The sequence below is a fragment of the Piliocolobus tephrosceles genome, chromosome 9, assembly GCF_002776525.5.
Source record: "Piliocolobus tephrosceles isolate RC106 chromosome 9, ASM277652v3, whole genome shotgun sequence".
NCBI classification, from domain to species: domain Eukaryota; kingdom Metazoa; phylum Chordata; class Mammalia; order Primates; family Cercopithecidae; genus Piliocolobus; species Piliocolobus tephrosceles.
The window spans coordinates 110,172,023-110,198,657 of NC_045442.1; the positions used below are offsets into that span (position 1 = coordinate 110,172,023).

A 26,635-nucleotide genomic window follows, 5' to 3' on the forward strand; every position below is an offset into this window, starting at 1 on the left:
TATAGTTTTTACAGTATGTATATTTCCAATATTTTTATTTTAAAAATCTGCAGAAAAATCTTATACATAATGTAGGTGCCGAAGTATGTCCCCTAAACCAATAGTAATTTTGAGCTACTCTATTTCTTCATTTATGTGGATAATTAAGAATTCACGGCTGGGTGTGGTAGTTCATGCCTGTAACCCCAGCACTTTGGGAGGCTGAGGCAGGTGGATCACCTGGGGTCAGGAGTTTGAGACAAGCCTGGCCAACATGGTGAAACCCCTGCTCTACTAAAAATACAACAATTAGCCTGGCGTGGTGTGGACGCCTGTAATCTTAGCTACTTGGGAGGCTGAGGCAGGAAAATTGCTGGAACCCTGGAGGCGGAGGTTGCAGTGAGCCGGGATTGCGCCATTGTCCTCTAGCCAGGGTGAAAACAGTGAAACTCCAACTCAAAAAAAAAAAAAAAAAAAAAAAAAAAAGATTTTACTATATATCCACCAATTGCCTGTTTAAATTTCATTTTTGCATTTTCACATTTTGCAACTATTATAGTTAGGCATTTTGCTATTATAACACTTGTTAAACTTTGAGAAGAAATAAATCAGACTTATAATTAGTATAGGAAATATAAATTCCCAAACTGTGACAAGTCTAGCTAGAAATGACAACTGTTTTTATATCACACTTGTGAAAATGATGCTGAGGTACTTGGATTTTCTTAGTGTTCCAGATCTCATATGAGCTGTCTGGTCATGGGGAACTAGAACATGAGCCATAAAAAGTGTTACACGACAACTTCAGATTTCTGATTGGGCACGTAGGGAGCTTGAAAGTTGCTACTCTCGTCCACACAAGAAGAAAGTTGAATAATTTTAAATCAGCAAATCTTCTTAGATCCATGAGAGAATTAAGGTCACAGGGCAAACCACTGACCTCAAAATTAGAGAGACAGAAATGTAGGTAAAGAGAGTGACAACATACCGGAGCAGAAACCTTCATGAGAGCTGGTATTGTGGTAGGAAAACCTCAACTGTAATTGATGAAGCCTCGGTGAGGACAAGCCTGAGAGATAAACTTTTCAGAGGGGCCTAGTTTTACAACGGCCCCACACGTTGTGAGTTTTACTTCCAGGAGCCCTACCAGTCTCTCACAATGAAGATGGCAGAAAAATCCCATCATACTTCTGCAGGCAGAGGGGAAAAAGGAACCATTTTGAAATGAGCAGAGCATTCTGTTTTTCTTAACAAGGTGTGGCCAGGTGCTGTGGCTCACGTCTGTAATCCCAGCACTTTGGGAGGCTGAGGTGTGAGGATCGCTTGAGCTCAGGAGTTCGAGACCAGCCTGGGTAGCATGGCGAAACCCCCTTTCTACAAAAAATACAAATATTAGCAGGGCATGGTGGTGCACACCTGTAGTCCCAGCTACTCAGGAGGCTGAGGTGGGAGAATCGCTTGAGCCTGGGTGTTTGAGGCTGCAGTGAGCCGTGATCATGGTACTGCATTCCAGCCCGGGTGACAGATCTGATCTTAATAATAACAATAACATAATAATAATAATAATATATTTAAAAAGCCAAGATTTGCCCTCAAAAGAAATTATTTTACCAGATCCTAGCTGATGAGGTTTGACAAAGCGTCATCCCCGTGAGGAAAGAAGAAATACCCAATTTCAGGCTTCCCCGACAAGTCTTCTCTTCCTGTCTCACTTAGGAGAGTGTATTAGTCCATTCTCATGTTGTTATGAAGAAATATCTGAGACTGGGCAATTGATAAAGGAAAGTGATTTAATTGACTCATGGTTCCGCATGGCTGAGGAGGCCTCAGGAAACTTACAATCGTGGTGGAAGGCACCTCTTCACAGGTCACTTTGGTAAACATCCTTTCAGACCTTTTAATGCGCACACGTGCGCGTGTGTGTATGTATGTAAATATACATATGTATGTACTTGAATTTACATAAAAGAGGAAGAGTGTTAGGAATAAATAAAGGTAAAATAAAAAATTGTTACTTACATATACATATGTATACACATACACACACAGAGAGTTGGCCCTCTGTATCTGTGGGTTCTGCATCTGTGGATTCAACCAACCAAAGATGAAAAATATTCAGAAAAAAAGCATTCCAACCGAACATATACAGGCTTTTTTTTTCTCTTGTCATTATTCTCTAATCAATATGGTATAACAACTATTTACATGGCTTTTACGTTGTATTGCCTATATGTTGTCCAGAGATGATTTAAAGTAGGGGTGTCTAATCTTTTGGCTTCCCTCAGCCACCCTGGAAGAAGAATTGTCTTGGGCCTCACATGAAATACACTAACGCTAATGATAGCTAATAAGCTAAAAAAAAATCACAAACAATTGTCATAATATTTTAAGAAAGTTTATGAATTTGTGTTGGGCCACATTCAAAGCCATCTTGGGCTGCATGTGGCATGTAGGCCATGGGCTGGACAAGCTTGATTTAAAGAATACAGGAGGATGTATGTAGGTTATATGCAAATACTACACCATTTTATATCAGAGACTTGAGCATCTCAGATTTTGGTATCTGCAGGGAATCCTGGAACAAATCCCTCATGGATATCAAAGGCAACTGTATACACACATATACACCCTCATGACCTAGTCCCTCTCCCTAGGGTCCCACTTCTGAATACCGTTATCTTAGGGGTTAGGACTTCAATGCATACATTTAATGGTGGGGGAAATGTGTGTGTGTGTTTGTGTGTCTGTATATATAAAAAATTTTTAAAAGGGGATGGTTATGTATGTTCTATCTGATTTCACATTTAATACATCTCTAACAGCTTTCTATGCATAAAAACACATTTTACAAAGTTTTAAGTATGCCTTAATATCACCTGAAGTCTTAAAATTTAATAGTCACTTTTGGCTTTGATGTTTTACGAAGTGATGGGAAATTAGAGAGGTACAAATGGAAATGAAACCAAACAATCTTCTCATCAGGAATGGAAGCCACCATAGCACACATGTCTGATGCCTTTAGTGAGCTTCTCTGGAATTCAAGCAGCAGCGGGAGTATAACTGAAATCCCTGTTCTCAGCCAAAATAGTCTACTAAAGTCAGACACGAGGATTTCCCAAATAGCAAAATCGATTGCACAAACTACGAGAATTTTATGAAGGCAATGTATGTGTCACAGGGTCTGAGGAAAAGGGGGCAGAAAGAGGTAGGACGCAGTGGGTCACACCTACAATCCCAACACTCTAGGAGGCCGAGGCGGGGCGGATCAACTGAGGTCAGGAGTTCAAGACCAGCCTGGCCAACATGGTAAAACCCCATCTGTACTAAAAATACAAAAATTAGCCAGGTATGGTGGTGCATGCCTGTAATCCCAGCTACTCGGGAGGCTGAGGCAGGAGAACCACTTGAACCTGGGAGATGGAGGGTTGTAGTGAGCTGAGATCATGCCACTGCACTCTAACCTGGGCAACAGAGCTAGACTCTATGTCAAAAATAAAGAAAGAAAAGAAAAGAAAAAGAAAAGAAAATGGAACAGAAAGAGAAGTTGAAATTCTGTGTGCTTAGCTTGGTGGTGACCTCTCTCCACACAGAGGTGAGTTTTGAGAAGCCACATCCTCCTCTATTCCCTGACCCCCAGGAGTTCCAGAAATGGAAAAGACTTGGATTATTTCCCATCCGCCTTTGCCCAGCAGGTCTCTGCAGTCTCTGGGAGGGTGACCTTTTCATGCCCTTTCACTCTTGTAAGGAGCCAGAACAAGGGCTGTGGCTTGGGTGTTACCAACCGGCCACAGTCTTTAAAATGTGAACAAAACAAAACAGAAGCCACACCCTAAAATTTGTCCTGAGGACTGGTCATTACTTTCTCTTGGTTCCTTTTTTCTCTAACGGAGCAAGAGACATACCATTATGGGAAGGGCCACCATCTTTAATGGTGGTTGAATCAGATGGAGCCTGGTCAGGGGAGACATGGGGCTAGGATGGGAGAAGGTAAGAGAGCAATCTTCAAAACAAAGCCCTGTGCTTTACAGAAGAGTTGACTTGTTAAAATAATGTTTATTGTAGAAAATTTGGAAAACACAGGAAAATACAAATGAACTATATGTAATCCCACTTCTGTTAACAGTTTCGGGTACACCAGGCCAATGTTTTCTATACACATTCACTTATATAAAATTAACAAAAAATGAGATCATCACGAACAAATGTTTTTATAACCTGTCTTTTTCGCTTAACAAAATATCAGAAACATCTTCTTGTGTCATTAAATTCTATTTAACATTATGTTTTACCTTTTCACTTTAATTTTTAAGAGGCACTCTGTTCCAACATGACATCTCTTGTTTTGTTTTACTTGAGCTTTAATACCTATTTTTATTGGATGAAATTCCTGTAACAGCAGCAGCAGCAGCAGCAGGGGCTCAGCTTTCTTTTTTATGTAATGAAGACTCTTTTCTCCATCCACCGCCATGAAGCCAGTTTCATTCATTTCACTTAATTCATATTCTTCATGCTGAAGGCCACTTGGCTGTTCTGATGTCTACTACCGATGGGCACATTGTGTACCGTGCACATTTGTAAAATACTGGTAGAAGAACAGGCTACATGCTTGTTTGATGAGTCATTATCCTGAAGGGAAAACCACCTTCCAGATCTTTCAGTGAAATCTCAGCCTCTTTTACTGAGCAACCAGCAGTAGGTTAGCATGGGTTACTTCTGTTGTCGATTGCCACAGGACATTTTTGTCGTATTATTTGAGACAAGAAAACACCTTTGGATAAGGCTGCACCCATATTTCACTGGAAAAGGATCAGAGAAATTATAAAAGTAATAGTCACTTGGACTACTAGCTTAGTTTTCATTTGGGCTAAGCTTCCTTTTTTCACTCATTAAAAACTTGCCCTGTGTATTAGTCTGTTTTCACGCCACTGATAAAGATATACCCAAGACTGGGCAATTTCCAAAATAAAGAGGTTTAATGGACCTCGCAGGGGAGGCCTCACAATCGTGGTGGAAGGTGGAAGGTGGAAGGTGAAAGGCAGGTCTCACATGGCGGCAGAAAAGACAAGAGAGCTTGTGCTGAGCAACTCCCCTTTATAAAACCATCAGATCTCGTGAGACTTACTCACTATCACGAGAATAGCATGGAAAAGACCCTCCCCCATGATTCAATTACCTTTCACTGGGTCCCTCCCACAACACATGGGAATTGTGGGAGCTATGATTCAAGATGAGATTTGGGTGGCGACACAGCCAAACCATATCACCCTGCAACTATTTCCTCCTTACGTCCGGCCTGCAAGTGGGCCTCATTCCCAGGAGCTTAAGTCATTCGCACTGAGCTTAAACGCAGAGTTAGTAGTTGAACACAAGTAGACTAAGCAACTGAATTAATTTGTTAATATAAAACAAAACATTGTACTTTTGTAAATGACGTGGATGGCATTTGTCTTTGAGACTGCCCTGCTGATTTTTTCCAGGCTCTTGGTTTCTGTGAAGTTCACTTCTGGGCTCAGCAAACCCTGCAGCCTCCCTGAATTCATGGGGCCCTTTCCTTGTTTTCCCTTCCATTTGCCCTGTTGAGTTTGCTGAGAGGCCCCCGCATCTGTGCTCTTTCTGGTGGTGTCCAGATGCCCTCTTGTCCTGTGGTCGTGGCTCTCCCCTCTTCCAACCCTATTTGTCCTTACTCTTCTTTCCTTCCCTTCTTCACTTTATTTCTTCCTTCCCCATCTTCCTCCCTCTCTGCCCTCTTCTTGTCTGTCTCTCACAGTGACTCATTCATTCATCTCTGCTATTTCTCTCCCTCTCATGCTGCCAGGCCGAGATCTGGGAATAGAGCGGGAGGTGATGTATCAGTGGTTTTGATGTCAGCAGAATTTGGTGGTGTCCCTGCTTGGGGGTCCCTGGTGTAATCACTCCTGCCTGGAATTCTTCAGAGTAAGCAAATGCTAATCCTGCCCAGTTCTTTGACCCTGGCCCTGTTCATGCCACCTGCTTTCTGTCTTAGGGTGAATGAATATCGTGCTGTCCAACGGGCCATTGGTGGTTCTGAAGCACTTGCAATGTGGCTAGTCCAAATTGAGAGACGCTATAAATGTAAAGTGGGTACTGCATTTTGAAGTCTTAGTATGAGAAAACCAATGTAAATGATTTCATTAACTTCTAAAATACTGATCACATGTTGAAATAATATTTTGGATACATTGGGTTAAACGAAATATATTGCTAAAATATCGTCACTTGTTTCTTAATACTTTTTAAAATATAGCTACCAGAAAATTTAAAATTACACATGTGGCTCACATTTGCAGCTCTCATTATAATTCTGTTGGACGACACGTGTAGATCTTTGGACTATTGCTCAGAACTTGCAGTTTTCTGGTTGCTAAGTTTCAGAACTTTCTTCTGAGGACATTATGACTTTCTTGTTTTTGTTTACTCTACTTCTTGGAAATGGGAATATTTGTCTTAAATACAAGAATATATACACTTCTACTCATCTTAAAATTATATATATTTTTTTCTTTTTAGAGATAAGGTCTGTTTCTGTTGTCCAGGCTGGAGTGCAGTAGCACGATACTACCTCATCGCAGCCTAGAACTCCTGGACTCAAAATGATCCTCCTCCTGTAGCCTCCTGAGTAGCTGGGACTACAGGCACACATCACCACACCTGGTTAATTATTATTATTTTTTTGGTAGAGACAGGGCCTTGCTTCATTACCTAGTCTGGTCTTGAATTCCTGGCCTCCTTCAATCCTCTGGCATCGGCTTTCTAAAGTGCTGGGATTACAGGTGTGAGCCACCATGCCCAGCCCTAAAATGAATTTTTAAAAGGGCGGGGGTGGGGTGGGGTGGGGGGAAATAAAAGCCAGCACACATATCCTGTCCATAGTTAAATTTTAGTTTATAATGATATCCAGATTTTTTTTTTTTTTTTTTTTTTGAGACGGAGTCTCGCTCTGTCGCCCGGGCTGGAGTGCAGTGGCCGGATCTCAGCTCACTGCAAGCTCCGCCTCCCGGGTTCCCGCCATTCTCCTGCCTCAGCCTCCGGAGTAGCTGGGACTACAGGCGCCCGCCACCTCGCCCGGCTAGATTTTTGTATTTTTTTTAGTAGAGACGGGGTTTCACCGTGTTAGCCAGGATGGTCTCGATCTCCTGACCTCGTGATCCGCCCGTCTCGGCCTCCCAAAGTGATATCCAGATTTTTAAAAATGAGCTTTAGCCCTTCCTCCATTTTTGTTCTTGAGTTTCCCTTAATATTCTGGATAGGTTAGGCCATCAGATGCCTCTGCTGACAGGCAGGTCCCTGTGCCCCGTGGTCCTGTCCAGTCCGCTTCCTCACTTCCTCCAGAACTGCTAAGTCATGGCTGCAGGACAACCCACACATAGATTCATGACCCAGAGATGTGCAAAAGTGAGCTGGGCCAATCAGCATGTTTTTCTTTGGAATCCTTACTGGAAATAGGAAAGAATAAGGCCGTTGTTTGTGGGCGGTGAAGATGAAAAGATGCCAAGAGAAGCAGGAGGGTCCATGTGTGGTCACAGCCAGCCAACATTATAGGGATGAAATTGTGGGAAAGGACGCTCTGTGGGCAAGGAAACCGGTGCATGAAGAAGCAGGTATGATTGGCAGATGAGTGTGAAAAGCAGCACATGGCGTCGCGAGAAGCTCATCCGGGAGGGTCAGAGATGTTATGCTAATGCAGATCGCTCAGCTGAAGACCCTTGAATTGATTCTATTACAGATGGAGTTGTTTTTTTTTTCTCTGGTGGCCCACGTTTACAAAGATTTCTTCGTTTTTGAAGCTGGGTTGTTCAGTTTTTCCTGGGTTCCTGCATGTGAGGGAGATGATCGTGAGTCTCCTCTTACTGAGAGTACGTGGTAGCTCTGTTTTTTTTTTTAAGCAAACAGTTCACAGAAAATGCTACCTTCACTTTGTTTGTTTTGTTTGTTGGTTTTTTTTTTTTGTCTGTAACTATAACTGTTTATTTTTTCTTATTATTTTATTTTAGTCTCCGGGATACATGTGCAGAACGTGGCTACATTCACTTTGGATAATTTTTTTTTTGAGACAGAGTTTCATTCTTGTTGCCGAGGTTGGAGTGCAATGGCTCTATTTTGGCTTACTGCAACCTCTGCCTCCTGGGTTCAAGCAATTTTCCTGCCTCAGCCTCCTGAGTAACCGGGATTACAGGCGTGCACTACTGTGCCCGGCTAATTTTTGTATTAGTAGAGACGGGGTTTCACCATGTTGGCCAGGCTGGTCTGGAACTCCTGACCTTGTGATCTGCCCATCTCAGCCTCCCAAAGTGCTGGGATTACAGGCCTGAGCCACCACACTCGGCCTACTTTGGATCAGTTTTAGAGTTAATGTATTTTTTGTCCCCTAAAATGCTTTTGAGTTTTAGGTACATTCCAACCCTCTTTACTTCTCCCCTACTTGCTTTTTGTTGAGTCCACACAGCAGTTTAATTAATCCATTGTAACCCTAGTTTTGTTTGTTTACTTGTTTGTTTTTTGTTCTTAACTACCTAAAACAACCCTTCATTGACTGGTACTAAATCATATAACTTACTATGACTCTTTAAAATGATTAAACATTTATTTGCTGTTTTGTATATTAAGGGGAGGATGATCCCTTACTTTGTCACTGAACATAATTGCAATTATTGCCAAGCAGTTTGAAAACTGACTTTCCTCACAGTTCAAAATGGATGCAATTAGCGAGCAGAGCTTTGGTGTAAAAGGCATAAGAACTTACTACAGGAATTCAGAAACAACTTGTCTTTATTTCCATCACTATCCTTATTGCGCCAGAAAAACATTTTCCTTGATCTAGTTCTCTTTCTTTCTTTCTTTTTATTTGTTTATTTATTTTGAGCTGGAGTTTCGTTCCTGTTGCCCAGGCTGGAGTGAAATGGCGCGATCTCGGCTCACTGAAACCTCTGCCTCCCTGATTCAAGCTATTCTCCTGCCTCAGCCTCCCAAGTAGCTGGGATTACAGGCATGTACCACCATGCCTGGCTAATTTTGTATTTTTAGTAGAGATGGGGTTTCTCCGTGTTGGTCAGGCTGGTCTCGAACTCCTGACCTCAGTTGGTGCACCTGCCTCGGCCTCCCAAAGTGTTGAGATTACAGGTGTGAGCCACTGCGACTGCCTTATTTATGTTTTTGAGATGGAGTCTTGTTCTATTGCCCAGGCTGGAGTGCAGTGATGCTATCTCGACTGACTGCAACCTCTGCCTCCCGGGTTCAAGCGATTCTCCTGCTTCAGCCTCCCGAGTAGCTGGGATTACAGGTGCATGCCACTATGCCCTGCTAATTTTTGTAGTTTTAGTAGAGACAAGGTTTCACCTGTTGGCTAGGCTGCTCGCGAACTCCTGACCTCAGGCAATCCGCTCGTCTCGGCCTCCCAAAGTGCTGGGATTACAGATGTGAGCCACTTCACCCAGCATCTGTATTTTTTTGTGTGAAAGCAAGTTTATTAAGAAAGTAAAGGATAAAAGAATGGCTGCTCCATAGGCAGAGCAGCCTTAATCTACTTCTCAATTGACTGTAAGTCATGCTGAGGTAGAGTATTAGTCAGCTCAGGGAACCATAACAAAATACCATAAACTGGGTGGCTTAAACAACAGAAATTTATTTTCTTACAGTTCTGGAGGCTGGAAGTCTGTGATCAGGGTGCCAGCACGGTTCTGGTGAGATGATTCTCTTCCTGGCTGGCAATGGCCACCTTCTGGCTGTGTCCTCACACGGGGAGGGAGAGAGAGAGTAATTATCATCATGCTTGTCACCTTCCATCTGATTTATATTAAAATATATCAAGACATCTGATTTTATCTTTTATTGTAGTCATTGAATGATTAAATAAATATTTGGTGAATTTATTGTAGTCATTGAATGATTAAATAAATATTTGCTAAGAACTGTGTTCTGTGGTTTACATTTTTTTTTTCTTTTTCTTTTTTTGAGTTGGAGTCTTGCTTTGTCACCTGGGCTGGAGTGCAGTGGCACCATCTCAGCTCACTGCAATCTCTGCCTCCTGGGTTCAAGCGATTCTCCTACCTCAGGCTCCCAAGTAGCTGAGATTACAGGCGTGTGCCACCATGCCTGGCTAATTTTTTCTATTTTTAGTAGAGATGGGGTTTTGCCACATTGGTCAGGTTGGTCTCGAACTTCTGACCTCAAATGATCTGCCTGCCTCAGCCTCCCAAAATGCTGGGATTACAGCATTGAGCCACTGCGCCTGGCCTACATGATTTATTTTTATTTAAAAAAATACAGTGCAGAGGTCCCAGGCCTACAGGTAACAATTTTCTAATCTACCACATTTCTACATCCTGTCTCGGAGAGTAAAATCCTACCTCCTTTCTTGCCTGGTATGATAAGACCTCAGAGAGTCTTATCATTACAAAACCAACCAGAGAAGACATGATAACTTGCTTAGCTAAGGCAGTGGCAGTGGTTCTTGGTGTGGGGATGATTCAAGAGCTCTTTTTGGAGACAAAATTGGCAGAATTAGACAGCTGGACAAGGTGGCTTAGGGAGAGAGGGAGGAGTTAGTGTTGACTTTTAGGGTCCTGGATCAGAAGATGAGGATGCTGCTAATGGAGTTGCTCTATAGAGAAGGAGGGGAAATTTGGAGAGAAATATGTTGACTTTGCAAACTACCTAGAATGCTTGTGTCTACCTGTGCAAAATTAAATGGAGAAGTGAGGCAATTATCTGAAGACTGCAAGTAAAATAAGTCCTTTTATTTTGATGGGGCGGGGCGAGAGAATGACACTTGTTGAACTTTTACCTACTTTGTTTTAAGGTCTCTTTCATGGAGACAACATGGAGAAGGAATCATAACATCTCCCCTTCCAACTGATTTTTTTAGAAGTCCCAGAACGTCATTATTTCCCTAAAGAGAGACCAGAATTCACACAGAGAGGGTGTATTAGTTTCCTTTTGCTGCTATGACAGCACAATTAATTGGCTAAAAGCACACATTTATTATCTCACAGTTCTGAGGGGCACATTCCTTCAGGAGGCTCGGGAAGATAATCTGTTTTCTTGCCTTTTCTTTTTTCTTTTTTTTTCTGAGACAGAGTCTCACTCTGTCGCCCAGTCTGAAGTGCAGTGGCAAAATCTCAGCTCACTGCAACCTCCATCTCCCAGGTTCAAGTAATTCCCTTTCCTCAGCTTCCTGAGTAGCTGGGATTACACGTGCATACTACCACACCCAGCTAATTTTTATATTTTTAGTAAAGATGGGATTTCATCACATTGGCCAGGCTGGTCTCAACTCCTGCCTGCCTTAGCCTCCCAAAGTGCTGGGATTACAGGTGTGAACTACCCCTCCCAGCCTCCTTGCCATTTCTAGTTTCTAGACGCTACTCACATTCCTTGTCTTGTGACCCCTTTCCCTTCCTCTGTCTTCAAGGTCAGCAGTGTACCATTTTCAAATCTCTCTCTCTGACCTCTGCTTTTTGTTGTCACATCTCTTTCCCTGACTCTGATTTTCTTGCCTCCCTCTTAGTGTTATAGGACCAACAGATGCAAATGCCTCTCTGTGCAGTAATGGTCCAATACACTGAAACAGTAGGGTTTGCAGCAGAGAAACTTTAATGATCGCAGGGCACCGAGTGAGGAGCTGGGAGGAGATCCTCAAATCTATCTCCTCAAGGAGTTTTGGGCTGGGGTTCTTAAGGGGATGATGGGGGGGTGAGGGGCTGGAGGGTGGGGGTCACTGATTGGTTGGGGTAAGGGGGATGAAATGATCAGGACATGGACACTGCATTCTTTGGTGAGTTAGCTTCTTGTGAGGCCCTTCAGAGCAGCTGACCTCACTGGTATGCAGTACCTGAAAGAATATCGCAAAGGGAAAATTGATGTCTCATAACATCCAAGTTGTTATCTATGGAGCAGTTAAGGGGAACTATAATCTTGTAACAAGATCTATGTGGTTCTGAAGCAACAGGCCCCAAACAATGATGAGGCAGCAGGTCAGAGAGCAGGCTGACCCTGTGATTAAGGCTGCATGAGCTATAAGCTTGGTTTATTTTTGTTTCTACCCCTCCCTTCCTCCCTGATTAATTTTGTAAAGTTTATAGGGACAGTTTCATTAGGAGGCCGGTTGTGATTACACTGGATCCACCTGGATAATCTGGGATAATCTCCGCATCTCAACATTCTTAACTTAATCACATCTGCAAAGTCCCTTTTGCTGTGTAAAGCAATATATTTACCAGTTCTGGGCATCAAAATGTGGACATTTTGGTGGGTGCATTATTTTGTCTGCTGTGAAGGGTCTGTCTTGTCCTTTATCCCATGAGACTCAGTCCTAGAAGGGGCAAAACAAGGGTTGCTGGTCCTCCTACCTTTCTTTTTTTTCTCTTTCCAAGTCTTGAAAGGTTTTGGCTCACACTTGCAATTATGAGTTGATATCTACAGACACTTTTGAGAAATTGGAAGTTTGGGACTTATTTTGATATGTCATCTTATCAAGAAATGTTTCATCATTATTTGACGTTTGTTGCTGTTCTGTGCTATGTTCGCCAACATTGAGTGATATAAATAAATTTTCAGCATGTATGCCAAAGCAGAATAATCCCCCAAACAGGAAAAATAGTAAACACCCCAATCCCTTCACTTTAGGGGGTCTTATATTATCTCAGGGAGAGGAAATCAGGTAGCTCCAACCCTGGTGAGATGTGTAGTAGTGATGACTTCTTCTAGCTATCTTTTCCTGCCTTCCTGGTGTGAATTAGAAATTCCTCCTCTGTTCTTCCATGGTTTCTAGAGTAGAGCTTTATTTTACAGCATTTATCATATTGTATTGTAATTCTTTGCCTACTTATCAATCCCACTAGATTTTATTATAAGCAGAGATCATGTCTTATTCCCCAGTGCATTTCCTGGTGCCTAACATCCTGGCTACCAATAATTATATGTTGAATGAATGAAGGAAGGTAATTGTTTCTGAAATAGCTTCTGAATCTTGAATTTCCCTTAATGTTTATATTTTACATTTCTCATTGACTTGCAGAAATACTATAATGGTAAATGAGATAATTTCTCTACAGTGCTTAAGATCTTTGGAGAAATGTTTCATTAGGCTAAAGCTCATATGTGGATATCAAATGAAACTGTGAGCTAAAATTGACCATTTTCCTTTTGTTTTGCCACCAAAGTTGTTGGTTGGGAAAACTTTCCTCCATGGTGAATTTGAGTCAGCTAGGAACAACATACACAATTTTACACAATACCTGACAAATGGAAAACACACAGTTGAGCTGTATAAAATGAGATGATGAAATAAGAAGAAGAGCTCTATACTTTATTGGCCACTACACTTTTAACAGCTCACCTTTTAGAAAAATAAAGACTGTGTACTGAATTTTTATGTAAATTCATTAGTTTCTTATTGTTGATGAAGTGGAAAACATTTCTCTTGAAGTCTCATTGTTGACGTATTAGTAAGCTTTTGCTGCAGTAACAAATAATCCCCCAAATCTCAGTGACTTACAATAACAATTATTTCTTACTCCCGTTCTGTGAGGGTTGTGGGCTTGCTGTAGCTCTGTTGGGCATGGCTCAGCCCGTCTCATTCTTGGACAAAAGTCAAAGAAGCAGTCACCCCCCTGTGGTATGATCTTTTCAAGGCCAAGAGCCAAAGCCCAAAGGGGTAGGAGAACAGGAGCAAACTATGCAAGTGCATTTTAAGCTTCTGCTCAGATACGACGTATGTCTTGTCCACTCACATTACATTGGCCAACGGAAGTCACAGGGTCAAGCTCAGTGGGGAAAGACACATTGCCCATGGGAAGTGTGCCAGAATAGAAGGAAAAAAAAAATTGTGAACAAATCATACCATCCATCACGCTCTGCATCCAAAGTGATGTTAGTCAAAGTCATTGTTTGGCCTTTTGTGATATTAGTTATGCTTTAAAACTTTTATTTGGAGTTCAATTTATGTAGCCTGAATAATAAAAATGGGGCTCTCATAAATAGGAGGAAAAAGTAAACAGATTTGGGGTTTTTAGCTAAAAAAAAATTCAATTTTATAAATATAGAAGTGTTTTTAGGATGGTGATGAAGGTCAGTTGTTTTTTATATCTGTGGATGTCACCGCCAGCAGAAAAGGATTGAAATTAAAGTAGAGATATTAGGATAGAGTTAACATAAGGGACAATTTCTTAACCAGTCAAGTTAAAAAGAAATGGAAGGGCAAAGGTCTCCCTAGTAGACAATTCAATCATTTATCTGCTTGAAGAGGGAAGGCTGGCTAGAGGACAGGTTTCTGCCAATTCTTTGTTTACAGTACTTTGAATTTGGAAATAAAGAAGTCCTTTTAAGACAGATGGTATTAAAATTCTTCTTACATTAGTAAAATGGCATTAAGAAATTTAGAGGCTGGTTTGATGTAGAAAATGAGAAAAAATGAGAGAAAAATGTAACTCTGAGCATGTATCACTTCTTCAGAGAATAAAATATCACATGAATATGGTTTTAATGTATTTGTTCATTTCACTCATACTATATGTCAGGCACTGTGATCACTGCTGGTTTGGTAAGAAATCATCAAATGTATCTGGGTGTGGTGCCTCATGCCTGTAGTCCTAGCACTTTGGGAGGCTGAGGTGGGAGGATTGCTTGAGCTCAGGAGTTTGAGACCAGCCTGGGCAAGGCAGCAATATCCCATCTTTACAAAAAAATACAAAAATTAGCAGGGCATGGTGGTGTATGCCTGTGGTCCCAGGTACTCAGGAGACTGAGATGGGAAGATCACCTGAGCCTGGGAGGTCAAGGCTGTAGAGAGTCGTGATTGTGCCACAGCACTTCAGCCTGGGTGACAGAGTTAGACCCTGTCTCAGAAAAAAAGAAAAGATTAAACATAACTTATAGTTAAAAGGTCAGATGTAATCAGCTATACATGTCACATATCACCAGCATTCTTGCTCTGAATTTTGTGCTTACAATTTGAAAAAGAGAGTAAGATATTCAAAGTATATTTCATGATCTACAGTTATGAAAATGTAAATTTTTTTTTAAACTACTGCCTTTCAGGTGATCACATATTTTTTCCCCCTCCTCATACATTTCTAACGAGCTCTGAAATATTTTTAGAAGACAACCGATCCTCTCTGACAGCAAATTCTCATTTTATTTGCTTTTGAGGTGGACTTGTGAACATGGCAGTGAGTGAGTGGCTCAGGGGCGGTTGCATTTGGTGAATACATTTAAAGAAGTTACGTCTTCTGGAAAGTCAAACAGTACAGCATTATTATGAATATGTTCATCAGTGCAGCTGTTTAAGAGGCTGAGAAACCAATGGTTTTCTTTTGTCATGAAAAGCTGCAGCCATGATATTTTTTTTGAAATGACGGAAATATTCGTCCGAGCAGTGGCAGTTGGTATGTGGCATTATTGAGTCTTAATCTGTGTGCTAGCAACGGAATGTATTCGCTTCTTTGTTATAACCAATTTATAATAATCCTAGCTGACTCTTCCCTAGAGCTTCCCTTCAGCTAGGCCAATTGAAGCAGTTCGGAACTGCTGACTCATTTAATCCTCACAGCAGGAGGGTAGAAGCTGTTAGGTAGCTGCATCCTTACTCCCATTTTGTAGATTAAAGAATTGAGGCACAGAGCGACTAAGAATTTGCACAAGGTCACATCATTAGACGGCGGGGTCAGGCTTTGAACCTAGGCTGTGTTTGATTCATTTTGCTCCCTCTCATCAAGTGAGTCCAATAACCTGACATCTGATTAAAAGCAAGAAACGATTCCCGTTCCCTTTGGTTTCATGCTACCCTGAGCCTTCTACTTGATTTTCTGGCTCTTCTGGTTTGGACTACGAGTTTGTAATTGCTTTCCTTAATGCAGGTGAAGAACTTTTCCCAGATCTTTGAGGTGTTGAATTGCAAAACAATACAATGTATACATCTACGCACATTTAAAACGAGCCGTGGTCATTTATTAATCAAGAGAAGCTTGCCTCGGGCCAAAAATGACCAGTCGCTCTGCAAGGACAGGTATTAAAAAGCACTGGGTCTGGGAGCCGGTGAGAGAAGGCTCTTTCTCATCCAGGATCCGAGGACTTCCCGCGGACACGCGCGGGAAGCGTCCTCTCGGAAGAGGCCCGTGGGAGCGGGCGCGGTGCAACCCTCGGCGCCTCTGGGACGCGGGTCTCCGGGTTCCCCGCGGATCTTCCGGCCCTTGGGCCTGGGCGCGTCGCTGCGCGCAGCAGAGATGGCCTCCGCCCTGAGACTGGGTGCTGCTGTCCCCGGTTTTACTGGCTGGAGGAGGAGGGAGGGCGCACCCTGGCCCCGCACTCCCTGCGACATTTGGGTGCCAGGGATGTCAGTCAGCCTGGGATGAGGGTGCCTCTGGCTGGGGAAGAGAAGCGAGAGGGAGGGAAGGGAGTACGTGGGTTTGAGCATTCTCCCCACCGGTGTTTGTCACGTCCCCCGCCTGGATCCCTCCCTCCCCAGCCGCCGCCCACCTGGGCTCCCCGGCCTGCGGCGGCGGTGGCGCGAGGCTCGCTCCCCAGGCCGCAAAGTCGCACCCGCGGCGGTCTGCGGAGCTTTCCGGGTCTCTGCCCGCCCCCTCCCCCGCTGCGCCCTCCCTCCCAGGGTGCCCGACGTGCACGTTCCCTGCCACTTCGGTCCAGGCGCGCCAGTGGGTTTGGCCTGCGCGGCGGCGGCTAGGCGGGGGAGCGAGTGAGCGCGAGGGGCGGGCGCGAGTGACTGTGTGAGTCACCCGTACCTGGAGTGCGAGCGACGCAGAGCCAGCGGCGCGGAGCCCGAGCCGGAGCCGAGTCCCAGCGCCTGCGAGCCCTAGAGCGCGGCCGGCCCCAGGCGCCAGGCCTCGTTGCCCTCCCGGTGCACTCACCCGGGGCCCGGCGCCGACTCCCTACCCGGCGCCAGCCGCCCGCAGCCCTCCCGCCTGCCAGGAGGCGGTGCGGGGCTCGCCGGGGGATGTCACAGAGGCTCCTCGGAGCCAGCAGCCGCCGCCGCCGCCCCCGGGAATCGCGATCATGAACCCCCAGTGCGCCCGTTGCGGAAAAGTCGTGTATCCCACCGAGAAAGTCAACTGCCTGGATAAGGTGAGCGAGGGGGCGCCGGGCCAGCCTGGACCTGCCGGGCGCCGGGCTGCACCTGCTCCGAGAAGTTTTGGCACCTGGGATGGAAAGCGATGAGTGGGTCGGTGCGTGTGCCTGTGCCTTGGCACGGGGGGAGGGCGCGCGAACGAAGACGCCCGCGGGAGTGTCAGAGACACGCTTGGCGATTGTGGTGTTGGAACCGGGAAGGGCTTTTGTCGCGGTACCGGGCTGCGGGACATCGGCCGAGCCGCTGCGGAGGACGCACGGCGGTGCGCGGCCCCGGGCCCCGGAGGGACCAGGCTGGGCACCCAGGGGGGCACTTCGGCGAGCCGCGCCCCCTCCACCTCCACTCGTGTTCCACAATACCTCTGACCCCTGCAGCACAGATCCGCCCGCGATCCCACCTCACCGCCCACCCCTGGCGCCTCCTGTGACCGCGGCGAGGGGGAGAGGCAAACAGTAATTAATATGTCATGGGGCGGCCGCTGCCGCATTGCTAAGAATAATCCCTCTGGAGAGCCCCGGCTCAGCGCGGCAAGCAGGACCCAGGGGTGTCTAATCCACCGGGTGGGGAATTCCAGGGGAAGTAGTTTTGTAGCCGGGCCCCTCCAGCCCTACCTCCTGCCCTTTCCGGGCAGGGATGGAGATGAACAGCCGGGGAGAGACACCCAGGAGCGATCCAGAGTGACTGACAGTTGAAACCAGCCAGGGGCGTTCTGGGGAAATTTGCGTCTGAAGATACAAATGCTTCGTTAGAACAAGCTGTCATCTTGACAGTCATCCCAGGCAGAGTCAGAGGTCCAGCATTTTAGTGGAAGCTGGTCCGGTGTAGGGGTACTTACATAGTCCTCCTGCAGCCCCCTCAGCTTGCCTGACTTCGGGTGAACACATATTTGTTGAGATCCTACAAACCCTGCATTTAGACACTTTGAACTGGCTTCCTTTTGGTTTCAAAGCTACTCTCTGGGCCCCGTTTCTTCATTAACCGAGCTCAGAATTCTTTTCTGGCTGCTCAGAGAAGTGCTGTTTCGACAGAGCGTTGACAGTTCTTCCAGGGTGCGTCGGTATATTGTGGTGAGTCTTCCTTTAAGACTCAATTTTCAGAGTTGCCTGCTTGCCTGCTTTATTTACTTAGCTGAAAGTAGGTAAACACATCCACAGTTCCCTACACTTATTTTGTTGTAGCATTTTCAGCTACAGGGACTGTGATGCTCTCAAAAGCCTTCCTTCTGTGCCCATCCTGGCAAGAACTGGCATTGTACTGAATTTTTAAATTTTTTTTTCCAGTATTGGCATAAAGGATGTTTCCATTGTGAGGTCTGCAAGATGGCACTCAACATGAACAACTACAAAGGCTATGAAAAGAAGCCCTATTGTAATGCGTAAGTATTGTCAACATGCTGTCCAGGTGTGGCACAGCCTCAGAGCTTGAGAGCCAGTGGACCTGCCTGTTTTGAAGAACTGACTCACTGTGTCACCCAGGTGTGGCAGTGGCTAGTTACCTGTTTATATCACAGACTCTGGAGCCATGTACTTTGTTGATGATCACTGCTTTTTATGCCTTTCTAATGTGTTGGGTAACTTCTATGCATCTTCAACTAGGTTAGTTTTTGAGGTTCACAGTGTTACAGACTTAGGGACACTTATTAGAAGCTGCAGAACTTCCCCACTGAGAACGTGTGGGCTCTGAAGTGCATGTCAGGTAGATTTCCATTTTAATCCTGTGTCAATTTCCATTTTAATCATAGGATGTTGCCATACTGCAATTTCATACCTGAACCTGGTTGCTATGGAAAGGAGTCTTGCTCCTTTGGTCTTAGCTGAGTCCACTGCAGAGATTCTGGGCTTGAACAGGAAATCAAAGAGTGGTTTGGAGAATGGAACCAAAGACATGGGTGTTCCTGGCTGGTTAGTAGTAGGTCGGTTGTAGTAGATCTACTGCAGTAGACCCGGTACTTCCGGCTGGTTAGTGTTGTAGTAGGTGGGGATTAAAAAAGGTAAGCCTTCTTTGGAAGGCTTTTGTGTAGGCATGCTGCTAGCCTAGAATAGCAATTAGCTAGCATTTATATCCTGCTCACCATGTGTCAAGCTCTGTTCTAAGCACTTTATGCATACTGATCATTGAATCTTTACAACGACCCTACAAGTTAGGGGATGCTATTATTACCCCCATTTAGCAGGTAATGAAATTGAGGCCTTGAGAGGATCAGGCTCAGGCGGGGCTCAGATCACTCCTGGAGGCTGCTGGTGGTTTGATTTGACTAGTGTTTCCATATGTCTACCTTGCTTCCCACAGGCACATGTTTCTCCACTCCTGTGAGCATCCCCCTACCCCAGACTGTTTTCAACTGTAAGCTCTTGGCCCTGATGGTTAAGTTTTCTTTTTCTTTTCTTTCTTTCTTTTTTTTTGAGACAGAGTTTTGCTCTTGTTGCCCAGGCTGTAGTGCAATGGCGTGATCTTGGCTCACTGCAACCTCCGCCTCCCAGGTTCAAGCGGTTCTTCTGCCTCAGCCTCCTGAGTAGTTGGGATTACAAGCATGTACCACCATGCTCGGCTAATTTTGACCTCAGGTGATCTGCCCCCCTTGGCCTCCCAAAGTGCTAAATTACCGGCTTGAGCCACCGCACCTGGCCTGATGGTTGAGTTTTCTCACCAGTTCCCTCGTGGGGTTGGCATGGTCTGGAGCCAGCAGAGGTGCCTCTGGACCTCAAGCCTTTTGGCTGGAACATTGCCAGAGATTCATCTTCCCTGCAGTTTTTGAAGTAGGTTCATCATTCAGGTCTCCTGGAGATGGAGGGCCCTTGGTTAATTCATGCTTCATTACATACTGACAGTATGTTATCATAGACTGTATATTTTTGGTAACCAAATGGAATTGCTCATACCTCTCTGGTGAAGAACTTCAAAAAGCATTTTATCTGGTGAAGACTGTTTAATATTTGTTTTTCCTTAGTCCTTAGTGCTTTCAGGTAGACCAGAATCTTTTCAAGAAATCAGAAAATGGGGGCACTGAACAGAATTCAGGACTTTCTTGGAGAGGGGAAGTCCACAGATATTCCCCAAACTTTCTGATGTCTTCAATCCTGCTATACCATTCTTCCTATTGGAATAGTGTGAAGCAAAAACGAGGTTTCGGTGTCATGATCTCCTGCTTCCCTTCCAGAGAGCCATAAACAACTGGTTAAAGATCAAAGGCAGGCGTAAGGAGAAGGGAAAGGGCCCCAACCACCCATAAACGGGATAATTGTTCTTTGGTTAAAGGAAAGTGAACCATTCTTCCTGTAACTGTTTCAGTTGGCAGCCTGATTCCATCAGGCTTTATGGACCACATCAGGATTCAGGATTCTTTACAGGGCAGGGCCAGGAGTTTAACCCCAGTGATAACCATGCCTTTGGGTGACCCTGGTAGGCCTGAAGGGATTGGGAGGGAAGGAGGAAAGAGAGAGAAAGAAAATGGGGAGAGAATAGCAATTACAACAATGAGAGAGAATTGGATAAGGGAGAAAAAGAAATGATGAAAAATAAAAGGACAGAAAACAGTTCAACTGAAGTAGAGTCATTGACTGCATTGGGTTACTTGAAAATTGTTTAGTGCTTATTGCTTAGTTTGGGTTCAATCTAAGTTTAAAAGTTTATGAGATTCTGGATGAGTTAGGAAGAGCTATTTTGCACTTTGACTTGATAGTGATGAGTGCCCAGAAACGTTGAGATTTGGGCCCCAAAAGGAAATGATTCTACTTATGAAAAAGAAGCATCCTGTTGTATTGTTTCATAGGTCTTGATCTCATTTTTAATACTCTCAATATACCTGTATAGAATGTTTATAGATTTTCCTCTCTAAAGTTTCTCATATGATTCCAGTACATTATTATTAGTTTTCAGTTGAATTCTGGGGGTAGCACTCGAGGATTTTTGCTTCATATTGAACCTGGTAGTCCACTTTATTGAGCAGATAAATAGGGGGAAATAGGAATTCATCCTTAGTGAATGGATGAGTAGAGAGCTGATATTTAAAATTCAGATTTAGGTTCATGTCATAGCTTGATATGCTACCTCTAGAAAATGGAACCTGGCAAAGTTTTGGGTTCTGTCTGCTATGAGGGTTCTGGGCTCGAAGGTCCCTGCTGTCAGTCTGTAGTCTGCTAAGGATACATGTTGCCGTGTACACTGGCTTGGCAGTGTGGATTGCCCTCTGGGGATCCTGACGCATCCGCTCTAATTCAGGTGGTGCATGTCAATCAGCTGTTCCCTGTGGTTGTGGCCAGAGGGCTGCCATAATTTCTCTGGGTCAATAGTAGAAAATTGATTCTCTAATGTATACTGCTACCAGAAAATGAAACATTTGCTTTTCATGTAATGCAATATTTTACCTGCACCTGGTTTGGTTCAGGAGTCAATGTATATACATGCTTAAAAGAAAACAACTCTTCATCTTCCGCTGTCACTTTTTATTGTGAAAATTTTCATACATGCAAAATAAGTAAAAGAATAATACAAGGAACATCTCTATCCCCTCCACTGACATTCAACTATTATTAACATTTTGCCATGTTTGCTGCTTCATATTTTGATCTCATTATATGTCCAAATATATATATATATATATATTTTAAAAGTTTATTTATTTTTATTTATTTATTTTTTTGAGTCAGAGTCTCACCCTGTAGCTCAGGCTGGGGTGCAGTGACGCCATCTCGGTTCACTGCAAGCTGCGCCTCCTGGGTTCACACCATTCTCCAGCCTCAGCCTCCCGAGTAGCTGGGACTACAGGTGCCCACCACCATGCCCAGCTAGTTTTTTTTGTATTTTTTAGTAGAGATGGGGTTTCACCATGTTAGCCAGGATGGTCTTGATCTCCTGACCTTGTGATCCGCCTGCCTCAGCCTCCCATAGTACTGGGATTACAGGTATGAGCCACCGCACCCAGCCATGTCCAAATATTTTTATTACTGTTGAGCCATTTTTCCATTTCATACATCAAGTTGGTTTCATACATCGTGACATTTCATCCTTAAAAACCACATCATGCATGCACTAAGCATAAGGGCATTTTCTTAAAGAATCATAGAGCTTTTATTACACTTAAGAAAATTAACAAATGCGTTGTTATAACATCTTATATCCTGTCTATTTTTATATTTCCCCCATTGTCCTAAGAATGTTCTTTATAGTTTTTTTTTTTTTTAAAGCCAGGATCCAATCAGGGTTCATACTTTACATTTAGCTGTTATGCAAATGACAACTTTTCTTAGCTATTAGAGATTCAATATCAGTTATTCAAGTTCTGCTATTATTTCTACTAATTTACAGAACCTCTCACGGTTTTCAAGAAAAGGGCTTAAGTAGCATTTCTTATGAAAATAACATCCATAATTAAATGAAGAACCTTTAAAATAAATATTAAGAATATGCTTAAAAATTGGAAAGCATGAACACAGACATTTAGAATTACTGTGAGAAAACATAGAGGTTTCTTATTTTAATCGCTACCTGAGGGCATTCTTTTTTTTTTTTTTTTTTTTTTTTTTTTTTTTTTTTTTTTTTTTTTTTGAGACGGAGTCTCGCTCTGTCGCCCAGGCTGGAGTGCAGTGGCCGGATCTCAGCTCACTGCAAGCCCCGCCTCCCGGGTTCCCGCCATTCTCCTGCCTCAGCCTCCCGAGTAGCTGGGACTATAGGCGCCGCCACCTCGCCCGGCTCGTTTTTTGTATTTTTTAGTAGAGACGGGGTTTCACCGTTTTAACCAGGATGGTCTCGATCTCCTGACCTCGTGATCCGCCCGTCTCGGCCTCCCAAAGTGCTGGGATTACAGGCTTGAGCCACCGCGCCCGGCCTGAGGGCATTCTTTAAGGAAATGAAGTAGTGAGTGCTTCTTCAGTTTAAATATGTTGCTTGTTTATATTCTCATGTGTTTAGAGAAGAAACAAGTATTCTGTTTGATTTCATGCAAAGGAGAACATGTATAAAATATAATTTACATGATATTTAAATTTTGATCTTTTGATAGAACGATCAAAGTATACTACACACTAGATGTAAGATTGGGCATAATACCCGTTTTGCTCCTAACACAGCAGTGCACACTATTAAAATATTTAAAAACAAACTGTTTTACTTGAGTGCGTGCCATGTTTTCATAAGCCTTTATGTTTCATAAGTAGGCAATGGATTCTTTAGCGCATTTAGGATTTTTTTCATCGTGGAACTTGCAAAGAAATGAGGACTAGGCAAAATTCTTATCACTAAGAGGTGCCGAGAAAATAACACTAGATGATTAGACAAAAAACATAGCTAATATTTCTATGTGAATTTATATGCCAAGCTAAACTAGAAACATTTTCCTACCCAGCAAGCCACACACCCTAAGACCATTTGTCAAATAAATTATTTAATTTGTTGTGTGTATAAGTCAAAATTGCATTTACTATGTCTTTGTAAAATATACATCGGTTCTTAAAATTTCCTGGGAGGTATTACCACTTAGAAGTAGCATTGCCAAGACCGACCAGTTAATGTGTTCTCACCAAATGTCAAGTTATATTAGGTCTGGGGTGCCACCAAGGAACGATGCAATAGTTTAACATGACCTTGCCAATAATTTCCCCAGAACATTATTTGGGCTGAACACTATTCGCAGACATATTTTTGGGCTGAACATTTGTTCTGACCTGCCTACATTTACTATACCCTGTATCTTAGTCAAATGTATCTTTAATTATGGGGCTAAAAGAACACAAATATCCACTGAAGTATCTTTAGTGATCCTTCCAAATAAGATTCCCTCTCATCAAAGAGTTTCACTTAAAGTGGTTTCCGAAGACTTAAAAAAATAAAACAGCAGGCGCTGAGTGTTGTGTTTACTTTCTCTCTGCCTGTGTTCACATTCCCTCTCGTGAATATTTATTGACTTTCTACCACCTGCAAGAGGCTGGGCTGGGTGCATCTCATGACGAGTCACCCAGAGCGGTCAGCACAGCTCTGCCGGCCCATGTTGTGTGTGATTGTCGAGGCCAGTGCTCCACTGCGTCTCACGTACCATTTTGTTGCTGGTCACTCCTCATTAGTGCCTTTCCTAAGGGTAATCAGAGGACACACAAGGAAATTAAATTGAAACCTGAGAGTATTCCCACCATCTATTTTCCTTATCTGTAGTTGGGCCTCCTGAATTTGCTTCTAGAACACTCCAAGGACTTGAGTTATCTCAAGGAGATTGATGAAATTCCTGCTATGAAGTTAGCTTTGATTACAAAACAATGTGTCACAAAGTACAACATGTTGTCATTGGAGTTTTGGAGCTAGCTGGAGCTGGAGTTGAATCCTGGCTCCATCCTGGCCTACTGAGCAAGTCTCTGGATTGCCAAACATCAGTTTCTCCATCTGTCAAATGGGCACAGTAATACTAAACCCACAGGGCTGTATAAGAAGTAACAAAACAATACTAAGATAGGCTGTAGCCTAGTTTCTGGCACATAGCAGATCTCCAGGAAACAGTAGTGTCCTTCTTTCCTCATCCGTCCTTTTTTGAGGGGTGAAGAAAGAGTGGGGAAGAGAGAAGAGGAGGTATAACAATAAATAATAGGAACTCACTCACACCTATTAACAGGTTTATACCAAAGTTGTTCACACTGTGGGCTGCTACCCATTAGAGAGTTGTAACCAGAATTGAAAGAAGGAAGAAAAGAGAATAAGAGAAAACATCAGACTTCATTTAAGTACTAAACAGAGGATTCTTTTGACAAACATATTTTTTTCAGTGATACGGGTACATATGTGTACTGGATCATGATATAGACATTTTGTTTTTCTTTTCTTTTCTTTTTTTTGAGACAGAGTCTCGCTCTGTCGCCCAGGCTGGAGTGCAGTGGTGCAATCTGGACTCACTGCAAGCTCCGCCTCCCGCGTTCACACCATTCTCCAGCCTCAGCCTCCGAAGTAGCTGGGACTACAGGCGCCCTTCGCCATGCCTGGCTAATTTTTTGTGTTTTCTAGTGGGGTTTCACCGTGTTAGCCAGGATGGTCTCGGTCTCCTGACCTCGTGATCCGCCCGCCTCAGCCTCCCAATGGAAAATAATTTTTACTGGAAGTGGTGATTGAAAGGTATGAGAAACACTAGTTTAGTTCCATATTCTTAATGCTCCGTACATCAGAGAGCACTGAAAGTTACCTGTAATGTACAATGGCATGCAATAAGTTTGTGAATCCTAACGTTTCTGTTTGTGCCAATCACACCCGACCCCACACCTTTCCCTGGGGTTCAGTCCAATACAGTCATCACATAGGTCTCAGCTCAACAGTAAGAGCCCACATCCTGTGCAGGAACCACGAGCATATTATCTGTCTGTATCCTCCAAGGGATCTGTCCCATGTATCTGCATATCCCTCAAGCCTGGCACATAGACGAGATTGGGCACGTTCAGGGTGGTATGGCCATAGATGAGCCTGGCATTTAGAAGGTACTTGATCATATTAGTCACCTCAGTGACTATAAGAACTGTGTGTAGTCTTTGCACTTAGTCCCTCGTTTAGGATGAGGCCCAGGCTGGTTTCTTTTGGGAAGGCAGACAGAATTTGTGTGATTCAGAAGAACTGGGTTAGGATGAGGCTTTGAGGAGCCTGATCTATGTGGACTGGTGACCAGGGGTCATGAAGCCTGAATTCCAAGGGATAATAAAGTATCCTGCTGTTCGGATAGTCTCACGTCTTCTGATCTGTAATGAACATAGTGGGGATTTACTTTCACTACTTAGAGGTTTGGCTTCAAAATGTGACATCTTTCTAAAAACATTTCTTACAAATACTCATTTATTTCCTTCTGGGTTAAATTACAATCTCTACAATGGGAAAATAATTCCCACCTACCAGGGACTTTATAGAGATTAAAAGGGGGAAATGTTTGTAAGCTTGAGCCCATCAAATAACACCTAAGGACCCAAATGTCAGTCCACTTTTTTACTTATAATAGTAAATGGAAATTGTTGTCTCATATTTCTCCGTTAAAGACAAGAGAAAAGGTCACATTGTTAAAAGTGACCGTTTCTGTGGAAGGATCTTGTGGCATGTAAGAGTTGTAGTTAGCATCCACTGCAATGTGCCCTGCCTGACTTTTTAGTTACATACCTCATGGAAAAAATTAAACCTTTGCCCCTTGACACAGTATCTGACATGAGAGGATGACAGTTTTCATTTTTCTTTTCTGGTTGTAACTGGATGATTAAAAACAAAGTAAGGAGATACCGTGAGCCAATAAAAAGGTTCCAGTGTATATGCAAAATGATCTGGTTCTCAGTCACCGTATTGGACCGTTGGCAATTAGATATTGCATTTTGGTACTTTTGAAGTCATTGTAGGGAATCATATTTACAAATCACTCTCTGGGTTCTGTGTCCCATTTGAAAATGTTTCTGAAAGGTGCCTTTGATGTGTAAGTTCTGCCTGTTTATGATGGTGTATTTATTATGGAATGATGTCAGATTAGAAAAGATTTTGAGATGAAACCCAGCAGATCTCATCTCAATCATGGTGAAATGCAAGGTTAATACAAGATACAGATATCTGTGTTTAAAGGAA

At 43.5% G+C, this 26,635-nt stretch overlaps 2 protein-coding genes across 2 annotated transcripts in view; one reads left to right on the forward strand and one right to left on the reverse strand.

Moving 5' to 3' along the window:
- Nucleotides 1-15,923: 15,923 nt before the first annotated feature.
- On the reverse strand, nucleotides 15,924-17,006 carry LOC111550020 (collagen alpha-2(I) chain-like). The gene is made up of 3 exons (XM_023223240.2): nucleotides 16,914-17,006; nucleotides 16,471-16,733; nucleotides 15,924-16,358 (listed from the first exon to the last, which is right to left on the reverse strand). Exons 1-3 carry the CDS (start codon nucleotides 17,004-17,006, stop codon nucleotides 16,004-16,006), a joined length of 711 nt encoding a protein of 236 aa, XP_023079008.2. The 3' UTR covers nucleotides 15,924-16,003.
- The window catches only part of NEBL (nebulette), a 384,316-nt gene continuing 374,337 nt past the window's right edge, over nucleotides 16,657-26,635 (forward strand). Inside the window, exons 1-2 of the mRNA XM_023223239.1 lie at nucleotides 16,657-17,073; nucleotides 18,358-18,452. Of these exons, the coding sequence (XP_023079007.1) occupies nucleotides 17,005-17,073; nucleotides 18,358-18,452 (164 nt within the window). The 5' untranslated portion in view covers nucleotides 16,657-17,004. The remainder of the gene's footprint in view (nucleotides 17,074-18,357; nucleotides 18,453-26,635) is intronic.

What these genes read in the sequence shown, in the direction of transcription:
- LOC111550020 (XM_023223240.2), bottom strand. Translation starts at nt 17,006, where the DNA reads ATGATCGCGATTCCCGGGGGCGGCGGCGGCGGCTGCTGGCTCCGAGGA. An exon ending in CCCGCACCGCCTCCTGGCAG is followed by an intron (nt 16,734 to 16,913) that starts GCGGGAGGGCTG and finishes CTCGCACTCCAG; the next exon opens with GTACGGGTGACTCACACAGT. An exon ending in CCGCAGGCCGGGGAGCCCAG is followed by an intron (nt 16,359 to 16,470) that starts GTGGGCGGCGGC and finishes TCTCTTCCCCAG; the next exon opens with CCAGAGGCACCCTCATCCCA.